Raw genomic sequence first — 25,778 nt, forward strand, 5'->3', positions numbered from 1 at the left:
TAATGGCGGACTTCATCCATAATACAATATATGAAGGCATGTATATTATTTTAACTATTGAGTAAATATGATTCCTAAGAGTGAAAACAAAATATAAAACTGAAAACGTTATTTAGTTATAGATTAACTTTCAAATTGGATCATGTTACAGGAGAGAATGAAAATGGCATGTTTTTATTTATTTGCAAGCAGAGAGGAGTTATATATATTATGCATGTTTTTAAAAGCAATGTTGCAGTGGATGCTAGTGATTAGACAGTCTTATTTGCACACGTTGTACATATATTATGTGTTCATCGAAATAAATAAATAAATAAAGGCAAAAGTGTAAAAAAAAATCCAACACTATCACCAAAAGTGGAATAACCCCATGAACTCTTTGGGGTTGCAAATCAACCTCTCATCTATACAAAACATTACAATATGTACCCTCCCGATCAACCAACTTATCAAGCAATTTATTATTATTATTATTATTATTGTTATTATTTTTATTCTTATGACTAATTCGCAAGAACGGGATTCTAAAAGTGATTCACATATCTTGCAATTAAGCAATTTATTTTTATTATTTTACTATTAGTATTATTATTATTATTAGGGCTAAATGTTGTCACAGTCTAAGATTTCAATTTATTGCTCTCATATTAAACCTCAACCAATTTTGCCCTCGTACCCCCTTTCTAAAGTATGAAAAAGTGAGTTTATTATTATACCCTTTGATTATCCGGCTCAACATTTCTGTACTGTTTAAACTTTTTTTCTTAATAACCAACATAATAATAGTTTAAAGCCGGTCCCACCTACACAGGGTAATGGAGAAAGATTTGCTGAAACAGAATACATTATCTAAGGTGAAAATAAATACATTCTCATCCTGTAGTGTGGAAAAAGAAAAAGAAAAAAGAAAACATTCATTAACACTCAATTTCAGAGCCTCACTTCTTGTGGTGATCCTGGTTACTCCATTTGCAAATTTTACTTCGAAAGATAAATACGTGGAGCAACTGATTTTACACTTTACATATGACACAAGGCCGACAGACTATTGCTGCAAGGCATGTAGAAGACGAGAAATACCGAACAGTTGCTAGTCGTTCAGAGCCATGAACAAATTGTGCTTTCGAGCATGATCCGGAATCAGCCGATGGACAGTTTCAGTCGAGATGCCTAAAAGCTCTGTCAAAAAGAATACAAGTTCTTATAGGCATTAGAAACCAAGTTAGAATAAAAAAAGTTTTGAATGAAAACAATATCAAGTGCTGAACATACTTAAATTTTGGAACAATGTTGACACAGCTGTTTTAATGAAGAACTGATAATGGATCAAGGTGTAACCATGTAACATAATGTTTTCTCAAAACAAACCCATCTCTCTGCCAGTGCATCTGTCTGATGGACATTGTCCAGACTATTTACATTCTAAATAGAACTTTATCCCGACTATTTACATCAGCTATATGAATCTATGATGATAATCTTTACTAATAATTTTGAAAAAGATTCATATATCCATGAATGGATCCGATACCATGCTAAAATTCACTAGCACAAACCAAGGACCCAAAAAAAAGGAAACAAGTAAAAATACCTATATAAAAGACAACAAAGCGTCTTATCCTAGAGAATTTGCTGGTCATGCTCCATATGAGTATATCCTCGTTTAAGACTTTTAAGAGAAATTCTTTTATGGGCATGAGACTGCCACTTGACCTCTTCAAATGTGAGATTTAAGCAATATTATCAATTGAAAGACCATTGCACTACTAGGTTGAAAATTGACGTCGAGACCTCGAAGAAGCAAGCAATGGTGATTTTCATTACTGGGAGATTTCATTTTAAGAAACAACTGGGAGATTGTCATGGTCTCAAAACTAGTTTCACCAACACGCTGGCTTGTAATAAAACGCCTATGGACATAAAATAGCAACCGGACCTTTTAGGAGTGACTTTTCAGGCTTAAGCAGGGATAGCATATTCTTCCTTTTCAGACGATGATGCCTCTGGAAGGAATATATTTTCCATGCATGTTGGCAGCACTACCAGGGAATTCCAATGGTGGACAACTATTTAAGAGAACTAGTCAAAGCCCAGTCAACAAAGACCAGGTTATTAACAGTTAAGGGAGACAGCAACCTTCCTTTCTCAAGACAATTTCATTAGAACTTGAGATTCTACTTTATATATTATAAACAGAATCTTGCATAATTGCAAATAAAAATTGAATATATATAAAAAAAATTGACATAATAGACTAAAATAAATTTTGTATAACGCATTACGCAAAAGTTACCTTGAGGCTTGAAATTAAACAATGGAGGAAGAGGGCGGCCATTTGGAAGTCGAGTATTTGGGTCCCTCAATTCATCAAAGAAAGGGTGAATGCATGCTTCCAACTGCAGTACAATCACATAAGAAACCAATACCTCTTCAACCAGGTTTTCTAATGAAGTATGAAAGTTTAACTTACAGCAGTGCATCGCAAATTGGGGGAATACTGGAAAAACCTACAGACCAGGTCCACTGCTTCTGGAGGTAAACGTTTCTGGAAGACCTGGAAGATCAGAATAAGATCACAGTGAATCCCACATGCAAAGGGACATACCATCTGAAGGCAAATGCTCAACAATACAAGTTTAAAACAAGTTATACATCCACATATAAGCACAATGGCAGTCAGAGTGGAGCCAGAATTTCAAATGGATGCTAAAGGGCGGAAAGAAAACTAAGATAAACTGAGGCCATTTAAAAGGTACGAACTTCAATAGTGTAGAGGGCCTTGGCCCGTATGTTGATCCCCCGTTGATAGTAGTGAGAAAGAGAAAAAAATGCTTTACATGTCAAAGCAGTGGAATGAAGCATGCATGGACCATAGTTGATCAACTTGATCCAACTAATGCACATTTAAAAAGTTAGGAATGAACATGCAAACAGAGAATACAATATCGAATCCTTTCCTTAAAGAACTAAATATGAGGTTCCTGAGTCCAATTTCACTGATGTCCCTTTTTGTTTACATCAATATGTGACAAATGTGCTTTAGACAACCAACATTTATGAAGTCTGCCCATTGAATTACCCCGCATCCCCAAAGGGCCTAAAGGTTGTGAAACTTAAAAAGCCGATCAAGAAAACACTTGCAACATTGCAGCACAGAATATCCAACAGAGTCAAGACCTTATATCTGAAAATTTACTCAGCCACACATGGATCATTTTACTGTTATATCACGTAATAAAGACCTTATATATGCAACAAATCTACCAGTGAATACTACACAAGTAAATTTCGTGTCGTCAAGGAACAGTAGACATGACAAAAAAGGATTAGGCAATTCTTTTTTAACAATTTTTAATCGTCTTGTGTGCCAAGTAAACCACTTCACTCAAAACTGGACAATAAACCGATGCACTAGTCAGTAGAAAAAGTACCCCACTTTTAAAAAACAATTCTGCCTCACCACTTACATGTTTGATTTCTCCACACGGTACAATTTTTATACCAATAAAAATCATTACAACTACAACCACTGCCAAATCCTTTTTTCCGAGTACCTGGGGTCGGTTACATGGATCCTATTTTCTATTCCTTTCTAAGGTCATGGCCTCAGTCAAACCATACGTTGGCACATCTTTCCTTACTCTACCTGCAACTTTGGTCTTCCTCTTCCCCTAGTAATACCCTTAATGCGGACAATATCCGTCTTCCTAGCTGGTGCACTTGAGGCCTTTTTGTGCACATTTCCGAGCCATCTAAACCGATTTTCTCTCATTCTATCTCCAATTGATGCTACTCCAATCATCTCACGAATGTGATCATTTTTAATTTTATCTTTTCTAATTTCACCGCACATCCATCTCAACATTCGCATTACTACCACACTTTATGCATATGTTGTTTCCTAATTGCCCAACATTCCATGGGGCAACAACTGGGAACCAGGTGAGGGGGACGACATATCCACAGAAAGACTCCAAACATAACAACCCAAGGCAACTAAATAAATCGTCAAATTGTAACTAGTCGGAGTCTGCTACACGATTTTCCCACCTTCAACTCCATCAAGAGTTAAACTCTGAACCATATCCTCCACTATATGTAGGTCATCAAGTCATTTCAGTAGCCCCTGTCCAGGTTCTTCTTGGCCTTGTCTCTCACCCATACAAAGCCTTTAACTTGATTCAAATAACTCTTCCTGCTTCTCCAGGCCTATGCCTGCTATGTAAGAGATTTGATATAACATGAACCTTGTTTTGCAGCAAACATGTTACGTTAAGTGATTTCGAATTCCAAATCAGTTTTGGCACCAAAGTTACAAAGTGGTTTGAGCTAACGATATTCCATGCTACCTAAGCATTAGACTTCAAAGCCTCTTCAAACTCCACGACAGCTCACTTTGCCAATCACTTGGTTGGCTCTATACAAGTTGACAGCATATGTGCCATCACATGGACCATAACAACACGAGCGTAAATACTAAGCAAACAAATCTTAGATGCTAGACTTCATTAGGGAATGTTACAAACTATAATAGAACTTACTCAAGCTTTTTCAACTCCCTATAGAAAATCTGTTATAAAGAAACATACGAGTAAAGAATGGAACATACGAGTAAAGAATGGCAAAAAGATATTGTAATTGGACATACACAGATGAGGCTTTTTTCGTGGGAACTTAAATTCAGTATGGTTTGGATTCATGCATATTAAAGAAATTCTGTTATAAGCATAACATATGAGTTAAGAATGGCAAAAATATACTGTAATTGGGCATACCTTGTGCCATGGATGAGGCTTTATCTGTGGGAACTTAAATTCAGTATAGTTTGGGTTCATGCATTTTATCTCCTCCCTTGTAGGTGTACCCAAAACCTGTAAACAATATCATTATTTTAAGTTTCCATAAGAGAATAGCTCGAATACATCACTGTTTTCAAATTTTTAATAGATTTGGTGATTATTTGTTGGCAATTTTGTATGCTTAAACAGTACATCTTTTGCATGGTTAAACACTAATCATTTTTTGTTTTTCTGTATTTACAGTGCTAAAAGCATTGTTTTCCCTCTTTTTCTCTTTTCTTCCAGTTTTCTGTTTTCATCGCATTGTTTTCCCTCTTTTTCTCTTTTCTTCCAGTTTTCTGTTTTCATCAGAGTGAATAAAATTCTATATGATGTGCAAGTGTATAACATATTAACATGGTACCAAGATTTAATATTTGAATGCTTTGGCTTAAAATTTCTATAGACATCATCTCTCAACTACTTTCTGTTCTAGAAATGATAACTAACTCAATGTTCAAACCAATGCCTCAAAGAAGAAAATTTCTTAGTACAGATAATTCACAAACATATGAAACAATTGATAAATAATTTCACCTTGATAATCTCAACCAATTGATCAACTCCACTCTCTCCAGGAAACAAAGGCTGTATAAGAAGTTGTTTCAGATATATAAATAATTATAAAAGGATAATTTGAAATTTTTAGAAACAAGGATAGTTGACAGATGCATATCAAACAATTAAACTACCTGCCCAAGAAGTAATTCGGCCATAACACAACCTGTAGACCATATATCTATAGCAGTTGTATATTCAGTGGCACCAAATATGAGTTCTGGGGCACGATAATATCTTGAACAGATGTAGGAAACATTGGGTTCTCCTTTCACCTGACAAAATGGAAAACTAAATTCAAGTGAAGAAACAAGATACAACCATCAATAGCCAATACTGCACAAAAAGTTTACCAGAACTTTTGCACTTCCAAAATCACAAAGTTTCAGCTGATGCGTGTGAGGATTCACCTGGACAAAACAATTTAGCAATTCAGTCTCTTAACGTAGGATACTGTTAGAGATATTAACAAGATACTGTTGCTGAGTAAACCTTTCAAAAAATTGATCTATCTAGAGGAATTAAAACCATCACCCATTTCTGCACCCATGGGCACAACAGTACATCTCACTTAGTTGTAATCTATTAATAATCTATGCTCCCAATTTATTTTTATTTTTTATTTTGACAAGTAATGCTCCCAATTTATGTTATTATATTATATATAACATGCTAAAGTATAATACATTCTAAAATCATTCTTTTGGTATCCCTTCACACAAAAGTTTATAAAATTTTGGAATCTTATTCTGGCAATAATATGTTTTAACATTAACAATATACATTTGTAAATAACTTATTTTAGGTTGTCATCATCATCTTTGCCTCAATCCCATATGAATGGGGGGTCGGCCTTGTTAGAATGTTTTATATATATATATATATATATATATATGTTGGGTCATTATGTAATTACATAAATTTGGTAGGGCCCTGTGTTATTAAGTCTTGTATCCTTTATATAAGCCTACATAGGCTTATTAGGGTTTGGGTGGAATATACAAGTAAATGTCTGCTCTCTCCCTCTCTCTCTCTCTATCTCATGATTTTGAACATGGTATCAAAGCTACACGAATTCATGGGTGTGAGAGTCTGTAATTGTGTTGTTCTTGTATAAGATCGGAATCGCAATTGTGGTGTTGGTGTCTCTGCCTCGTTCGTTGTCGCCGACAGCTCCTCGTTCACCGTCATTAGATCTGAAGCCTCGTTCGTCGTCTTCAGATCTAAAACTTGTTCGTCATCGTCTCTACCTCGTTCGTCGCCACCAGCAACTCCTCTTTGGTTGTCAGCGAGCTCGCCGACATCTACCGTCTTGATTTATAGAGGTGAGGTTTATCAATTCGCGTTTTTTGGCCAGAAGTTGCAGAGGTTGCTGCCTATTGATTCGGCCATTGCTTGTGATTGGGTCACCATCGTCTCCGCTGCATTGTTCACCGGCATTTGTGAAGGTGTGAAGAAGAAGACCCGTGTTTGGCTATACGGTTATGCTATTCCAACCCTGGTTTACTAAATCTGGGATAGCTATTCCAACCCTGGTTTACTAAACCTAGGATAGCTCAGATCCGGCCCGTTCGCCCAGATCCAGCCCGTTTTCCAGGTTCGCCCAGAATACAGATTCTGCATTCTTTTTCTTCTTTGTTTTGCTGGGTTCAACATAACATCCAGTTCAGATTTGCTTTCTCCCACATCCAATGTTCATTCTCCCATGACTTTAGTTAAACTCAATGGGAAGAATTACATACTGTGGGCTAAATCTATTACAATTTTTCTCAAAGGTAGAGGTCTTGATACTCATCTAACTAAAGATAAACTCAAGGAAACTGATGCTTCTTTTGATGCATGGGAAAAGGAAGATACTCAGATCATCTCTGTGATGTTAAACAGTATTGACCCCCAAATCAGTTCAACTTTACTTTATTTGGATACTGCCAAGGAGATATGGGACAGATTGCAGCAATTGTATTCTGCGACAGGTAATATCACTAGTGTTTATGAGCCCTGTAAGCAGTACTTCAATCTTGAACAAGGTAATCACAGTATAGAAGAGTATTATTCCAAAGTTATGGGAGTCTGTGAGGAGCTGAATATGTATTAACCCATTACTGCTGACGTTCGAACTATGCAATAACAACATGAGGACTTTAATGTTGTCCGTTTTCTTACTGGTTTGTCATCAGCATATGAGTCTTTTCGTACACAGATTATGGGCAGTCTCACACTTCCATCTCTTGCTGATGTGTTTTCTCGACTTTAGTGCGCTACACTTGCAAGTGACACCTCAAATTTGAATACTGGGCAGAGTGGTGAACGTTCAGCATTGGTAGTTTCAAAGGGTGAACATAATGCTTACCGTGAAGGTCGTGGGGGATGCTCCACACGTGGTGGTCGTGATTCACGGGGAGGAAGTGACCGTGGCAGGGAATCACGAAAATGTACTCATTGTGGCCTTTTTAATCATACTATGAATTTTTGTTGGGACCTTCATGGCAAACCATCTAGTTATGCAAATCAAGTTTCCTCCTCTCCGAATGGTGTTGCTTCTGGATCTCACAACGTAACTGAATCAAATATGGTCCCTGTTCCACGTGATGAGAATACTCAGTTTTTGTCTTATAAGCAAGCATCTAATTCATCTTCCACGGCTACCTTTGCCTAGTCAAGTAATGCACACACATGTCTATTGTCTTCCACTCGCGGTCCTTGGATCATTGACACTGGAGCATCTGATCATATGACTAGATGTTCTTCTCTTCTATCTGATTTTAATTCTGTACCTCCTTCTCAAAGTGGTACTCTTGCTAATTGTTCATCCACTAAGGTTTCAGGTTTGGGGACAACTCAACTTAGTGATTCCTTGTCTCTCTCGTCCGTTTTATATGTTCCTCAGTTTCCCCTTAATTTAATGTCTACCAGTAAGCTTACTAAATCTCTCCAGTGCTCTGTTACATTTTATCCTACTTCTTGTGTGTTTCAGGATCTCAAGACGAAGAAGAAGATTGGTACGGGACATGAAGCTGGTGGCTTATATTACTTTGATTTGGAACCTTATCCTGTGGCTCTTCAATCTTCTCTATCTCCATTCCAGTGGCACTGTCGTCTTGGTCACCCGTCACTTCAAGTTTTGCAACGTCAAGTTCCTAGTCTTAGTCATTTGAAATTCTTGTCATGTGAAGTTTGTCAACTTAGTAAGCACCATCGCGTGTCTTTTAAGTCTAGGGTTAATAATCGTGTCTCTAGTCCTTTTCATTTGGTTCATTAAAATGTATGGGGTCCAATAAAGCATTCTTCAATTAATTAATTTCATTATTTAATGACAGTTGTGGATGATTATTCTCGCCTGACTTGGTTGTTTCTGATGAAAGATTGTTCTAAGTTATTCTTAATTTTTCAAAAATTTCGAATAGAAATCAAAACTCAGTTTGGATACCCAATTTGTATTGTACATTCTAATAATGCTAAGGAATATTCTTCAACCCCCTTTGATACATATCTTAGTGATAAAGGAATTATTCATCAAAATTCATGTGTTTATACTCCTCAACAAATCGCAGAAAGTAAGAATCGACACCTCTTAGAAGTAACCCATGCTCTTTTGTTTCATATGCGTATGCCTAAACGGTTTTGGGGTGATGTTCTTCTTACTGCCTGTCATCTTATTAACCGTATGCCGTCATCTGTATTAGATGGCAAATCTCCAAATTCTATTTTATTTCCTGATTCTCCCTTGTTTTCTCTTACTCCTAAAGTTTTTGGATGTGTATGTTTTGTCCACAATCTTGGTCCTGGTTTTGATAAACTAGACCCACGTGCCACGAAGTGTGCATTTCTTGGATACTCTCGTTCTCATAAAGGTTATCGCTGCTATAGTCCTGTTTCTCAATGGTACTTTATTAGCGCGGATGTAACCTTCTGTGAGCCCATCCCATATTTTTCAGATACTGATTTACTTCTTGATATCACTCCTGAGTCACCTCTTCCTGCGGTTCCTCTTCCCTCACTTTCTCTTCAACCTAGATCTCCTTCGCCTGCCCCGTTACAAGTGTACACTCGAAAACCAAAGCCATCTGCTGTCGTGCCTCCTCCATCGTCTTCAGAGTCTTTGGATCCAACACAGTCCACTATGTTTGATTCCTTACCTATTGCACTTCGTAAAGGTACTCACTCGTGTGTCACTAATCATCCCATTGCTCATTATGTCTCTTATACTTCCTTATCGCCATCCTTCTCATGTTTTTCCTCTTAGTTGTCTACTACATTTGTTCCTAAGACTGTGCAGGATGCTTTGTCTGATTCGGGCTGGAGGAAAGCAATGCAAGATGAAATGGATGCTTTGCATCAGAATGGCACGTGGAATCTTGTTCCATTACCACCAGGTGCCAAACCTATTGGTTGTCGCTGGGTATATACTGTGAAGTATCTTCCAGATGGGTCCGTTGAGCGTTTAAAAGCACGTTTTGTTGCCAAAGGTTATACCCAGACTTATGGTATTGACTATGATGAGACGTTTGCCCCCATTGCTGAGATTTCTTCTATTCGTGTTTGATTTCTCTTGCTGCTAATAGACATTGGCCTCTGTTTTAGTTAGACGTTAAAAATGCCTTTTTGCATGGTGACTTAGCAGAAGAGGTTTATATGGAGCAACCACCTGGGTTTGTTGCTTAGGGGGAGTATCTTCACACTATTTGTCGCCTTAAAAAGGCCCTTTACAGATTGAAACAATTTCCACGGGCTTGGTTTGGAAAATTCTCTGAGGCGACATTAAAATTTGGTCTTAACAGATGTCAGACCGACCATTCGGTATTTCACCAGCGCATTAAAGCTGGCTTCATATTTCTTATGGTGTATGTAGATGATGTTGTGATCACAGGTGATGATTCTGAAGGCATTGCTAAGTTGAAGTTGTTTCTGCAATATCGATTCCACACTAAAGACTTTGGTAAACTTAGGTATTTCTTTGGTATTGAAGTTGCTAGATCCAAAAAGGATATAATTTTATCCCAACGAAAATATGTGTTGGACTTATTAGAAGAAACAGGTATGTTGGGTGGTCGTCCGGTTGATGCTCCTATGGATTCAAATACAAAACTTGTGTCTGATGAGGGTGATCTATTTAATGACCCGGGCAGATTTCGTCGCCTTGATAGGAAATTAATTTATCACACTATCACTCGACCTAATATTTCATATGCAATTAGTGTTGTAAGTTAGTTCATGGGAGCCCCTAGAATGCCACATTGGATTGTTGTTCTTCGGATTATCCGATATCTCAAGCAAGCTCCAGGTTTTGGGTTACTATATAAATCAAATGGTCATCTTACGGTGGAAGGTTTTACAGATGCTGACTGGGTTGGTTCTCCTTCAGATAGGAGATCTACTGCAGGCTACTGCACATTTGTAGGAGGAAATCTTATTACATGGCGAACTAAAAAGCAAACGGTGGTAGCTCGATCTAGTGCTGAAGCTGAGTATAGGGAAATGGCCCATACCACTAGTGAGTTGACATGGATATAACATTTTCTAAAAGAACTTGGTTCGACAGTTGAAGCTTCTACTCCATTGTTCTGTGATAATTAAGTAGCAGTTCACATTGCATCAAATCCTGTGTTTCATGAGAGGACCAAACATATTGAAGTTGATTATCACTTCATTCGAGAAAAAATACTCTACTCCATTCGTGAAGTCTGAAGATCAATTAGCTAATATGTTTACCAAAACATTGGGTTATAACCGGTTAAGAACTATCTGTTCCAAGCTGGGATTATTTGATATATATTCTCCAGCTTGAGGGGGAGTGTTAGAATGTTTTATATATATATATATATATATATATATATTGGGTCATTATGTAATTACATATAGTTGGTAGGGCCCTTGTGTTATTAAGTCAGTCTTGTATCCTTTATATAAGCCTACATAGGCTTATTAGGGTTTGGGTGGAATATACAAGTAAATGTTTGCTCTCTCTCTCTCTCTCTCTCATGATTTTGAACAGGCCTAATGAATTCTATTTTTCCATTCTTTTCTATATAGCTTTTTAAGAACATTTATAATGATTTCATCCCATGTTAACTACAGTCATCCTCTTTGGCTTCTACCTTCCATGCAACTTTGTCTCCCTCTTCTTAAAGGAACATCTATAGATCTTCTTTGGATATATTCATACCACCTAAGTCTATGTTTACTTATCTTATAAATTATCATTGAAAGGGACCTCTAATTTCTCCCACACATTTTGATAAGTAACTCCATCTCTTCTAGTCACTCTAGTCATCCTATCATCCACCTTAACATCCTTATTTCTGCCACGTTAATTCGTTGTTCCTGTTTCTTGTTTAAGACCCAACACTCTGAACAATATAAAATAGTTGGCCAAATAAACGTTCCATAAAAAACTAGAGGAAAAGAACTGTTCAATAATTTTTTTTTGTTTAATTCAATTGTTATTTATCGCATAAAACCTCAATATGTCTCCATTTTGTTCAACATGCTTTAATTCTACTAATCATATCACCATTTATCTCACCATCCTTTTGTATTATTGACCCTAAGTACTGAAAATGGTCACTTTGGCTTATCTTTTACCCCTCCTTCCATACAACCAGCAGTCCAGCGCGAAAATAAGTTATGGTTGATTACCAATGCCTTAACAAATATGTGTTCAACGAAAAATCCCTGATATGAGTAACATCAAAAAACCTAGTCCAAAAAGTAAAATAAAATTAATTCTAATCAAAACCTCAGTTTCTACTACATCGTGAATTTCTTCATGATCAAATCCAAATTGTGTGAAAAAAGGGTCATGCGTTGGGATATTCCATGAGCAAAAATTGTGTCATGTTCTATCTGTTGTGTCACTTCAGTAGAAGGGAAGGTTCGCATTGACACTGAAGCTGTGATTGTAAATTAAAAAGATGGAGCTGAAAAACTGCATCGACATCTTACATCAAGCTTCATCAATTACAAAATATAAAGAAGTGAACTAAGATACCATAGGATTCAGAGTGACTAATAAATAATTAAAGTGATCGAGAAAGTCCTAATTGATCATGAAAGATTGGTTAAAAATTGACTTAGTAAATTAGAAAACTTGAATAAATTTGGAGTTGAATTAAAACTAATTATTAATTAGTTTTAATACAATTATAAAGTTTAAAGTTAAATACTATTTAATTAGGAATGAAGTTGATTACTTTAATGTTGGTTAGAAAGCTTAGACGTTGAGATTATGTTGAAAACCACAATAAAAGTTGCTTTCAAAAAGGATTCCAAGTTGACCTTGGTATCTTGAAAAAATCATAAAAAAATACAATACTTGGAATCTTGTTATGAGATTTATATATTCATGAACTAAACTCGATAAGATTTCCAATGTCATATTATATGACTAATTTTGAGTCCGCTTAAACCCTCAACAAAGCATACAAAGTAGCGGCTCGATTGATCGAACCTTTGGTCGAAATTACTCCATAATAACTCAAGCAAAAGCTCAATTGATTGAATCAAACCTAGAAGGTGTTGATCTATCAAATGGACACGCACAGTCAATAAAATGCACCTTTCCAAGTCCAAAAAGGTTTCCAAACTTTCCAGAACTCATCCAAAACATTCCAAATCACTCCAACACTATAAAAATATGTTCTAGGGATCTCTAAACATAAGAAAAACAAAAGAGAATAACTTATACATGGTTTTATTCTTCAATCTCAATTGAGGTTCTTCATAAAATACCCTACAATGTTGGGTAAATGAAAGCAAAAGCAAGGAGCTTCATTGAATACTTGAAAATTGATCAACCACAACATCATTGGAGGACTTGTTATTGAAGACCAAATCACAGGTTAGAGAAGCGAATCGCGAGAGGAGCGGATCTGTCGACGAAGTAGATGACCTAGAGACTCGAGTGGAGAGTTTACATCAGTCTATGTTAAGAAGTAACAAGCAGTTTCCAAAGGGATATTGGTATGCTAGTTGTAAACTAGGGATATAGGTAAACTAGTTGTAATCTTCTCATAGTGGATTTGATCTGCCTGCACTAGGTCCTGTGGTTTTTTCCATTGAAGTTTTCCACGTAAATCTGTGTTTTTTATTTACTTTGCTTTGTCGCTTTGTGGTTTGGATTGTTTGATTAGATGATGATTTGCATAGCATGATTAATTAATTGGTTTAAATTGGTCAAACCTGAAATTAAGTAAAAACTATAGAAGTGTGTAAGAGACCTATTCACTACCCCTCTGAATCTAATTGGGCATAGCTTACTCCAACGTATCAGAGCTTTGGGTACCAGTTCGATCCCCTCACAATGCAACCGGTAAAATCAGATAAAATATGAATAGTTGAAAGTCATAGACTGTGAGATGCACAAAGCATCACAAGTACAAAATTCTCAATTTTAAAGAAGAAGAATCTTACAAGTATATTCTGAGGCTTGATGTCGCGGTGACAAATACCAATATGATTATGAATATAAGCAAGAGCCCTGCATATCTGCACCCAAAATTAGAATCCATGAAAGATGAGAAACCAATAAAAAGGTAAACTCCATATGGAGCTTATACATGTCAAAGAACATTTGTTATTGACATTTCGGTTCCACAGAAGAACTGTTACAGATGAGCTTACATCCGTTGAAGAATAGTTTGTTTAATCCGAAATCTCAAATTCATTGAAAAATGCATAATATGCATATGCACACATTTTATTTATTTATTTATATTTCTGAACAGGCACATTTTTTTGGAAAAATGGCAGGTAGCACATGCACACAAAATGAAGTTTGAAAATGCAGCACAAAGAGAGATGTCTAAACTTCTTTCTTAGAGGCTAGAGCATAATATGGAGAATATATTAACTTTTGAAGGAATAAAAATTCCATGACATCAATTTTTTTTTTTTTTTTCTTTGATAAGTCAAAAATTCCTTGACATCTGATACCAGCAAGAAAAAGGTTAAACTAAAATTTATATCAGACAGAAGTCCAGCAAGAAAATGAATCCATTATAAGACAAGTAGGCAGAATATGTAATGCAATTTCAATTGCACTACTGTTCCTAAATTAAATTTTGATTGACCATGATTATGAAACTAACAACTTCCATCAGACATTACAAGGTGACATCATTCTAAAATTGTGTCCGAGTGTGCTGTGTGGGCACGCGCGTGTGAGAGAGAGAGAGAGAGAGAGGGAGATCCTCTAAATAGGAATTAATTTGGAAAAGCCTTCCTCATTTACTGCTCTTTTACCTGTTGAATCATTTCATTAATAAGATATTGCTTAAATAACCTAAGAAACCTATGGTAACAGGTTGGCGAAAACAGTGGACTTGGGGACCATCAAAACAAGGAGGGAACATCTGTATTTAAAATTGTATAGACATTTTCATTGCATAGTCTTAGAGAAAAATGAAGGCCTGTGAGCTCATTCAGATGATAATTTGATCATACTGATTCAAAGCATTAACTTCATCGAGAGAGACATGCGTTCACAAGCACAGACACACTCACAGATGTGATTTGTGCACACACAACATAGGTGAACCAGCTGGTTGCTAATTTTCAATCAGTCTAAAATGATCTTAAGTTCCATAGAGGTCCATCGATAACAGTTAAAAAAAAAATTGAAATTCAAAAGACAACAAACTGCATCTATCTAAAAATAAAATAAAATAAAAAGAATGATATATGTACCTGATAGGTGTAGAGTTTGACATATATTAAAGGAATTCGCTCATTGATCCTGTTGTAGCGCTTCGCAATACGGTTAACAGTTTCAGGAACGAAGTCAAGTACAAGATTGAGGTATAGCTCTTCCTTGTCAGTTGTTGAATAAAACCAATGCTTAAGGGCGACAATATTAGGATGGTCCAACATTTGCATAATCTGTAACTCCCTATTCTTGTAGCGCTTGTCTTGGAGAACCTTCTTGATAGCAACAATTTCCCCAGTCTCTCTGCATTTTGCCTGCACCATGTAAGTTCAAATCATCCCAACAATGTCATACAATGGCAAAAGTAACAAAAATTCCATGTATCAAATGTTAGAGCTCAACTAACTTGGAAAACTACACCAAAGGAACCAGTCCCAACCACATGTTCTGCTATGTAACTGATGACCTGTTAACCAAACAATTCATATGTTGTGGATGATGCAAGACATTCACCATAAAAATCAAGGTCACATCACCAAGTGAAAAGAATTAAGATTCTGCAGACCTGCTTAGATTGACCATCCCGACCGCCAATAGTCGTTTTTATTACATGTCCTGCTTCAGCACCCACACCGTCAATTATATCTGGTTCACTATCCTGCAATAGTTATTTCAGGGTAGACCCAATTCACACGGGTGCTTAGTACACAGTATATTTTAAGGAGTAAGACTCATCCATAGGATCATTGAACAACTGAATTATAAATACATAAAGTACAAATCACCAAGCATGAACAAATGAATAGATAAATAACTAATAAAATCAAGAAGCTCACTCTGTCATCGTCGTGATCAACCTTGTCCCTCAATCTCATATCAAGCATCTCTCTTCCCAGCCAGTCAATTGAACTAGATGACCCCTTGTAGCCATGAACGGCCCTAGAACTGCCTACTCTCCCATGTCCTATGCTGGCAGATGCCATAAGTATGCCTAATGAGTATTACAGAAGCTAATATTTGCTACTCTCCAAATAGATCATTGTGGTTTGGTTTTCCATCTCCAAGCACCTGTCTTCCTGACACAACAAAACATTTTAAAGTCAAAAGACAGAAAAATGATTTCAATGCAAAGCATGCAAACAAGAAAATAGCAAATCAGGGATCTCATATGGGATGCATCTCTATCATTATTTAGGCATGTTTTGGGTCAAAATGAATTATTTTAAATAAGTATATGCTCGTAACAACTTTTTGATATTTTCTTAATTTAAATTTAGTGATGGTGTTTTGGTAATTTCAAAATCTGCTGGACATCGGGTAGTAGCGATCCAAAGGCCTTATCATGGATCAAGTAATTTTATTGAGTTTCCTATATGGAGTCTTAAATGAACCTAGCATGTTCTAGTTAGTTAATATTTCCAAGTTTCATTTTTGGAATGGGGCAAAGTGCAAAAAAGTCTAGAATTATCATGCCTTCGCAATTAACATCCCTCCTCCCCACAATACTACAAAAAAAACCCCTAAACCATAAGCTAGGAAGCACGGACAATCCAATAGGAGTGTCGTGGCCTTGTTGGACACGAACACGTGGGACACGGCAGGGCACGTGTCCGGCATGGCTAGAAGTGTCCTATAATTTGAATATTTTCTTTTCATAGTTGGACACAACGGAGACACGTCTAGGACACTTTCAGGACATTGGGGGAAATTTTTGTAACTACTTTTATAATTAAAAGGGGTTTCATGTAATTTTTTAACATTATGGGTTAATTAGAAAAATAATATAAAGTTTAAGAAAACAAAAACAATATCTATGCAGCTTTAAGCTGTTAATTAGTGATTGCATTCATGATAATTTAGATAAAATAAGCCAAAACTATCTCATATTTTAGATAAAATAAGCAAAAATTATTATTTTTTATATATAATAATATATAGTATTATTATCCTAATTTGAGATTGTTGCCGTGTGCGTATTGTGTCATACTCCCATCCTGTGTTCGTATCCATGCTTCTTAGACTATAGAAGATTGCAAATAGAACCTTGTTGTCACCAAGCTGTTAAAAGGAATAAGACAATTACACAACTGCCCCTTGCGAAATAAATAGGAAAGGCGACAAGGGGTCCCCCTGCCTCAACCCCTGCGAGCTACCAAAAAAACCTGGTCAGAACCCTGTTCACCAATACTGAGAATCACATTGTGGAAATGCAAAAATAAATCCATCCTCCACCTCTCACCAAAACCTATCCTCTCTAGAACATACAACAGGAAGCTCCAACTCAGATGGTCGTATGCCTTCTCCACATCGAGCTTACAAACCACTTGGTTGACCAGTTGATTAATTTTGTCCAATTGGTTTCCCCACTTCAAATGCATGATCTTTTAACATGCCTGAATTACCATAGGTCTGACCGAATTTTGGTACTCCGGAAAACAAATCTTGATCCAACATATATTTGCTCAATGGATACAATACATCCACATCTATCAAAAATTTTCAATAAAAATTTATGATTTTATTGTGTCCAAGCCATCAAAATGGTAATAGTGGTGGTGTAACGAACAGGTGGTTTAACAACTTACGTAATGTAATGATCATTAAACTTGTGAATATGTTTCAACCTCACCCAAGTCCAACTAAAATGTACATGTGGGCATGCTTTAGTCCCGTAATCCCATAAATTTGGATTTTCAATAAATTTTAATGAATTTTAAAGATCATTTAATGAGTAACAGCTGGTACATTAAAATTTAAGTTGCTATAGCATTAAAGCTTATTAATTCTAACCATTAACAACGATTATGTCACGTTTCACCACCATTGTGCACATGCATTTTTGCATGAAAGACAATGTATAATCAAGGTAAAGAAAAAAAATGTTGTTAGACTGGAAAATCAATGTATATGCACAATAATAAAATCAGTTATAGTCGGCTACATGAATCCTATTTTTTGATTATTATAATTCATTATATAAGGCCCAAACAAAAGTGTTTTATGCTGGTAGTCGGGCTACCTAACACAACCCTCATTCAGGGCTTAGGACCGCCTTCATGGATAATATTAGGTACAAAATATCTGACCCTTCTCTCCGGCCATTTTTCTTATAGAAACAGGCATAGCCCTTTTGTTTTCTATCAGAATACACCTACAATAAAACAATATATATTGTCCTCATCAATAATCGCTGTCCGTTTCATAAGTTACCTGGCAAAACCATTTTTGATGAGCTCTAGAAATCCAATAAGGATGTGGGACTTGACAGCCACATAAGCCATCGGTTTTGCAATTCATTATATTCTTCAGTAAATGTCACAACACCAAAAACTTAAACTGTATGCTTAAACTCAGTTATACAGAATCTTCAGCCATGCGTGGAAACGACATGCTTCTCCAGTAACACATAATTATTAGGTCGACTTTTGTCTTGTTCCCCAAGTGTATTAACAACATCACTATCAGGGGTCTTTTTCACCCAGATTCCTCACTTATATCATTGTGACTTAATTCCACATCCAGATTTTGGTCAAGTTAACCCCCAAGTTGACGAATCTTTTTGGTGTGGCAATCAATTTGATATAATACTCCTCTAGGGGTGTCGTGGCCATGTCAGACATGTGTCCAACAGGGCACGCTTAGAACACAACCAAACATGTGTCGGATACGATTAGAAATGTCCAATAATTTATAAATCTTCTTCCCTAGTTGACATGGAATGGGCGTGCTTGGGACACATCATGGACACTTCCAGGACATGGCATGGTAGTTTTGCAATTATTTTTTCAAAAAAAGGGTTCTGATGTTATTCTAAAACATATTTTGGGTTAATTAAAATATATATATATATATATGAAGTTTAGAAGAAGAAAAAAATCCAACTAACTTTAAGCTATAAATTTGTGATTACATTCATGATAATGTTGATAATTTTAGTAAAAATCATTTGTGATTACATTCATAAAAATGTTGATAATTTTAGTAAAAATCATTTATTGTTATTGTTATTATTATATATTCATGTCATGTCCTTGTCTTTTTTTGAAAATTTTCATATGGTTTGTCTGTATTGTGTCAAACCCATACCTTCTTAGACTGTACATTTCGCCATTGAAGTGGTAATTTTCAACATCAAGTCAATGTATTTTATCTCCAATTCATCATATTGCATAATCAAATTGCCAAATTTTTCACATTACACAATTCAATAAATTGTTGTGCAACATGGAGTTATAAGCTGAAGTAATTCACCGTATGCTTCTCTTTATTGAGATGATCAATTTCATCTTCAAGTTTGTTAATTATTCTTCTTGTCATCAGTTCATTACAATGTCGTATTGCTGCCACTTCAAATAGAGATGACCATAATTCATTTAAAAGGGTTAATCACTCAATTGTCCAGCAATAAGTGTAGAAATTATTTGACTATTCTATGAGTGTGCATGTCAAAGTCCACTTGGAGTCAGGCATTCGTTTTGTGAAACGTCTAAGTGACTCAAATCAATTTGATAACATATGGGTGAATGTTGAAAGCAGGGATAACCTCTCTCTCCCGTGAAGATTGCAAATCATTGAGAACTTCGAATTTTACCAAGTTATGTATAAAGTAATAAGACATGTACATAAAGATGGCATGAAATTAATGTAACTTAAACTAATTATTGCAAATTAACAGTCCTTTACTCTTGAAGTTGGACTGATAATTACAAGTAGGTTTAAAACGAAGTAATAACAACTAAAATGGCAACCCGTGGTTCGAAAGATAAAAGGAAAAACAGGGAAAGACTACTTTCTTCTTTTCTATTATTGATTAACTACTGTCAACTTCTCCAGTCCATATCTTAAATCTACGTGTCCTCTCAAAACCGGTCAACAATACTTAGACCCATTTTTTACTTGGTTATTTTTGGGTTTTAGTAGATGTTTTTCTTTTTCTGTTAGATTCTCAGCAACCAAACATATGCTAATTGTAAGATTCCTGGTCTTTGTATACTAAATTTCTAACAAACCGGTGCTTCCTTGCCGGTACACAGTGCAGGGCTGCGATTCACCAAACAGTGGAACCCACTATTGCTGGTTTAATCCCAGCCCTCTGCTGTGCACTGGAAAGTACTCACAGCTGAGGATCCAAATCCATCAACACACACAAATAAATAGAGAGAGAATGTTGAAAGAGAGTAAATATTACAACAAAATCCTGAATAAGAATCAAATTAATGCTCAAAATTCAGTGTGCGCGTGTGTGTATATATATGTATGTACATCCTGATCAAATCTAGGGTGAAATACTACAAATCAACACAAAATTCGACTAGAAAACCGTTAATCTACATCGATTCCCTTTTGCAGAGCGATTCTCAAATAAATAAAAAATCAATTTCAAATATTATAAAATGCAAACATTGATTTACATATAAGTATACATGTAGGGTAGATTCCGACTCACCTGGACGAATTTCGCATCGAATTCGAAACAGAGTTGGTGCATTTCGGAGAGCTCCCGCAACCTTGATGTAAGATTTCACAAACAGTTTTCTGAGATGGATTGATAATCTATATATATATATATATATATATGAGAGTGAGCAAAAGTGAAAGCCGGGAACTGCTGACCTTATCAGTCTTGATTTTCTCTCTCTACACTTTCTGTGAGTGTGTGTACTGGTGCTAGTACTAGCGAGGAGTGCTCTTTTCAGCAGTTGGAGTCTTCTCTCGACAAAGTTTTGTCTTGTTTTACATTGTTACATATCCGTTAGAAAAAATTAGGTGTTTTTGGGACCATCAAAGATCGGTGAACTGAACCAATCACTTTGTTGGAGTTTATTACTAAAATATGAGCAAACATCATGAATTATGGTCCCAGGGCGTAGCCGAGAAGGTTGGTAAGACCAGCCTCCAAGTTCAGGACGAATTGTACTCGATAAGCGTTTGAATTAGTCAGGTAAAATCTCGAACACTCTAGATAATATAAAGGGTAGAGTGCATTAAACCCTCCTAAATTATTAAGGTATGTGCAAGAAATTCCTCTAAACTATAAAAATTACAAAAAATCTCCCTGAACTATTAGGTTATGTGCAAGAAACTCCCTGAATTATAAAAATTACAAAAAACTCCCTTGAACTATTAGGGTATGTTCAACAAACCCCCCTGAACAATATATTTTTTTGCAGTTTACCCCATCTGCGCGAATTGATTAACTGAAAGAGACGATGAAGCTAAGGAATTTGTGGCTAGGATCGGAGTGGTAGATGTCGTCTGAGGAGTGTTTGGATAAGCCAAGAAATCTGTTAATGGGATCGGTGGGTCTCCTGTCACAGCTCCATTATAGCCATTGCACCACCCGCCAGATCCGTTCATATATATCGTACTTCTCTGCACCGTTGCGTCAGCCCATCGTCGTCACCGCCTTGCCCGCGCGTTCAGCTCACCTTGCTCGCCAGTCCATTCCAACGTCAATTCCAAGCTCGTCGGCCCATTCCGCCATCTCCATAGCCGAGTGCACCGCCGTCCGTGTTTCGAGCACACAGTCATCAACAGTTCACCGCCGAGCCCCCTTGAGCTCGCCGCCGCCTCCACAATTCACGGCCTAGTCAACCGAGCTCTCATCACAACCGAGTCCTCTGTGCACAAGCCCCCATCATCCAAGACCGAGCCATCCCGCCGACCTCGGATTTCTTTGGTCTCTCTCTCTTTCTCTCTCTAGCTCTCTATTTTGGGTTGTGTTGGGTGAAAAACATCTTTTGGCAGAAAAAAAAAAAAAATGTAAGAAGTGTATAAGTTAAAACAACGCAGTGTGTTATAAGGGTAAATTGGTCTTTCTAAATTTTCGGTGCCGAAAGCTTATTTCATGGGAGTAAATTGCAACAAAATCACAGTTCAAGGGGGTAAATTGCAACAAAATCAAAGTTCAGGGGGGTTTCTTGCAATTGACCAATAGTTCAAGGAGGTAAATTGTAACAAAATCTTAGTTCAGGGGGGTTTTTTGTAGTTCAGGAGGGTTTTTTGTAGTTCATGAGGGTTTCTTCTAAATGACCAATAGTTCAAGGGGGTTTAATGCACTTTACCCCTAATATAAAATAAGAATAAAAAATCATAGAATTAAATTCCTCTTCTTTAAGATTGTAGGTCTCTCTAGTCTAGTGCATATAAATAGATAATGCATATTATCTAGTAGTGCATATATTGTATTGATATATCAAATATGAACTGAACCATTAACCTCTTCCTTCCTCTGTGGCACACCTTCAGTCTATAGCTGAAAGCTCTACGTTTTTCCCCTCAAATCTCTCTATTTCTCTCTTCTCTAGTTTTCCTCTGTTTTTCCTCTCAAGATACTATGTCGTGAATAGGGTTTGCAACCTAGCAAACCATACTGTCTTATTTATATATAGGTTTCTTCTAAACCCTAATCCTAATCCCAGCCCATTAATACGTCGGCTACCCTATTTACATAATTTAAAACCCTAAATTTAAATATACGCAACCACTGTATTATACATAAGTGACAAAACAATTACATTCATCCCAACTATATCTGTATTACAAGTAACTAACTAATTAATTAATTACACTCAAACAAATTAAGGAAAACAAATAAATAATTTTAACTAAATAAAACACTCAAAATACATAAACAATTTCAAGTCAAATAAATAATAAAATACATACACAATTAGACAATATTAATTTAAACACGCAATTAGATTGAACAATTAGGCAAACCAAACAAATTCACCAAGGAAAACAATTAATTTAAACAAATAAGTCATATAATTAAATAAAAATGAAATCAAAATCAAAATTTAAAATTAAATTCCTATTTTATCCTTTTGAAAACTAGAGGTATTACAGGTACTTAGTCTTGGCTTTGGGATCGGGTTCATATTGTTTCTTCGGTACTCCCCTATTTGATTTTTGTGGATATTTATTGGTTACATCTTCTGCATGGACATGAAATTCATTAGGTTCATCAAGAATGTGATTCGAGGTTACCTAAGGAAGAACATTCTTGGTTGATCCTTCGGGTAATGGTGTAGACGTGGGCAACTCTGGAAATGAAGTGGGGTCATTGTTGGAAAAACATAGATCTGTGTATAATTCCTGGTCAGTGCCACGCCCTTGACTAATAGGCGCCGCGGTGGTCAGGCCTGTTTCTTCAAAAACCTCAAAACATCCCTATTTTCTTCCAATTTGAATAATTCATTTCCACTATCTTTATTCTCTTCACTGTGACTCTCCCCCTGAAAAGAAGACCCGGAAACTCCCCCTGAATAATACAGTTCCAATTCACGAAACGAAGCATCCAAGGTCACATGTAACTTTTGATTTTGAGGATCATAAAACCGATATCTCTTTTGAAACTCTGTGTAACCTACACAGACACACCGTTTCGCACATGGATCAAGTTTACTCCTCAAGACTTTAGGCACATGAATATAGACCGCACATCCAAATACTCGTGGTTTAAGATTCGGGAGATTGAGGAACAAAAAGCAATGATTGCATCTTTTGCTAAGGAGTTTGGAACTTTATCACACTTGATGGTGTTCAGTTGATTAAATAGATAATCGATTTCACTGCCTCACCCTAATAGAACTTTGGCATATTCATGCCAAAGAGGGAGGCCCAAACTATTTCCATAATCTGTCTATTCTTTTGCTATGCTAGTCCATTTTGTTGTGAAGTATAGGTGCAGGAGGTTTGATGTCAGATTCCATGGTGGCCTAAGAAAATACCTAAAATCTTATCCACAAACTCTTTATCATTGTCAGATTGAAGTGTGCGAATCTGCCTTTGGTATTGAGTTGTCACTATATTATGAAATTCCTGAAATGTTGTACCTACATCACTCTTACTTCGAAGAAGAGAAGAAAAAAAAAATTCTTAGAGTTGCTCAGATACCATGTTAGAAATAGAAAGAGAGCAATTGTATATTGTATTAATATATCAGATGTGAGATACATAGGAGTTTATATAGGTGATGAGATGTGTGGAAAGCAAGAAACTTAAACCCTATATGGTAAACATATACATGGTTAGAATATATTACACAATATAGTAAAATATATTCTACTATCCTAATTAATTACCAAATCAATTTAGGAGAATTTACATAAATACATTAGGAAATATAACTCATGCTAACAAAAGCAATTGTAATATAATTTTATTTATAATATTAGTCATAATAGATATACCTTGAAAACATCTAAAAATGAGAAAAATACAACTTAAATAAATAGACGACAAACTTGTTGGGTTTGTGGCTCAAAATTTGTGTGCAAAAAATTAGTTTCCCTTTTTCACTTTAGAAGGCTAAAATTTGTGGAGGAAATTATATCACATTATGTTTCTATTTTAGAGTTGTGATCATTATGGTAACCCCTTATAGGCAAGTTGGGAAATACTTGTCCAATAAGGAATTGGGTTTGAAGACTATATAAATAGAGATGGGTGTAACGGGTTTAGAGAGAGAGAGAGAAGAGAAAAGATGTAAAGGGTTTAAGGGTGAGTGTTGTTAGGAGAGGAGTGAGTATATATAATTCCCGAGTGTATACATGTAGCCTCATAAGAGTTGATGGGTGAGTGAGTGGGGTTTTGACATGTGGTTATATATTTTCTTCCTTGATTCATAACAGTGAAATCTCTCTCTCCCATCGACATAACCCTAGAGTTGGGTGAGCCATGTAAAATATTGTGTTGTATGTGGATGTGTGTGATTATTATATCCATATATGCTTGTGTTGATGTGATGTGATGATGTTTTCGCTCTGTGTGATGAATGAGGGATTTAACTCTCAACAACAGCCGACCGTTGAGTGGGTTAGAAGGAGTTATTTATCGCCAACAATTGGTATTAAAGCCGATGGTAGGTCAGAGCCTGTAATTGGTCCTAAAAATCAGAACATAAAATTAGTGTGAAGTTTGTCAAAGCAAAAGATGATCATGAGGTACTATGGAGATTCAATCAGAGTTGATAATGACATGAAGGTATAAAGAAGGTGTTGGTGTGAAGCCCATGAGGAACAAGTCTTGGGATAAGTCGAATGATGCTCATTTTCAAGATAGGGCAAAGGTGATAGAGTTGAAGCCCACGAGGAATAAGTTTTGGGGACAAGCCAAGAGTGGTGTGAGTTCTCAAGAAGGGGCAAAGGGTATGAAGAATGAAGGGGTTTGCTCTAAGCCAAATAAAGAGCAAAGGGGAATATGAAGAGTGAAGATGAGAGGTTTGTTGCTTTGAGCCAAAAAAGCAATTGATGAAGATGAGTTGAAGATTGGTGGGTTACCATCCGTAAGTAATTGAACACCAATAGGGTGGATAGAGAAGATAGAAGAAAAAATGAAGAATGATGAATTTAAGAAAAGGTGGAGATTGTTAGAATGTTTTTTAAGTTCATCATAATGCTTTTGTTAGAGGTGGATAAATCTTTAATTGAGCTAGAGCTATGAAGAGATCCTTATTCGAGGTAGAACTATGGAGAAGCATGTGAAGATTGAATTTTGAGCTAAGGTGGAGATTGTTGGTTTTGTGGCTCAAAATTTATTTGCAGAAAATTAGTTTCCTTTTTTGTTTTGGAAGGCTAAAATTTGTGAAGGAAATTGTATCCCATTATATTTCTATTTTAGAGTTGTGATCATTATGGTAACTCCATGTAGACAAGTTGGGGAATACTTGTCTAACAAGGAATTGGGTTTGAAGACTCTATAAATATAGATAGGTGTGAGGGGTTTAGAGAGAG

General features: G+C 36.2%; 1 protein-coding gene across 3 annotated transcripts; it reads right to left on the reverse strand.

The window, feature by feature from the left end:
• Positions 1 to 826: 826 nt before the first annotated feature.
• On the reverse strand, positions 827 to 20,922 carry LOC132300515 (shaggy-related protein kinase kappa-like). 3 transcript variants are annotated; one of them, XM_059797624.1, is made up of 14 exons: positions 20,653 to 20,922; positions 20,486 to 20,546; positions 15,876 to 16,111; positions 15,605 to 15,697; positions 15,446 to 15,505; positions 15,081 to 15,353; positions 13,806 to 13,880; positions 5,750 to 5,806; positions 5,531 to 5,671; positions 5,376 to 5,426; positions 4,776 to 4,871; positions 2,471 to 2,554; positions 2,294 to 2,396; positions 827 to 1,179 (listed from the first exon to the last, which is right to left on the reverse strand). In XM_059797624.1, the coding sequence occupies exons 3-14, from the start codon at positions 16,020 to 16,022 to the stop codon at positions 1,091 to 1,093; spliced, it is 1,269 nt and encodes a 422-aa protein (XP_059653607.1). In that variant the 5' UTR covers positions 16,023 to 16,111; positions 20,486 to 20,546; positions 20,653 to 20,922; the 3' UTR covers positions 827 to 1,090. The 3 variants fall into 3 exon arrangements, with proteins under 3 accessions (XP_059653607.1, XP_059653606.1, XP_059653608.1); XM_059797623.1 differs by having other exon boundaries at positions 15,876 to 16,115; positions 20,653 to 20,921; XM_059797625.1 differs by lacking the exon at positions 20,653 to 20,922 and having other exon boundaries at positions 20,486 to 20,635.
• Between the last annotated feature and the right edge of the window lie 4,856 nt (positions 20,923 to 25,778).

The sequence above is a fragment of the Cornus florida genome, unplaced genomic scaffold (assembly GCF_030987335.1).
Source record: "Cornus florida cultivar Cherokee Brave unplaced genomic scaffold, ASM3098733v1 CherokeeBrave_3.0.0_Hap2_Chr03, whole genome shotgun sequence".
Lineage (NCBI taxonomy): Eukaryota > Viridiplantae > Streptophyta > Magnoliopsida > Cornales > Cornaceae > Cornus > Cornus florida.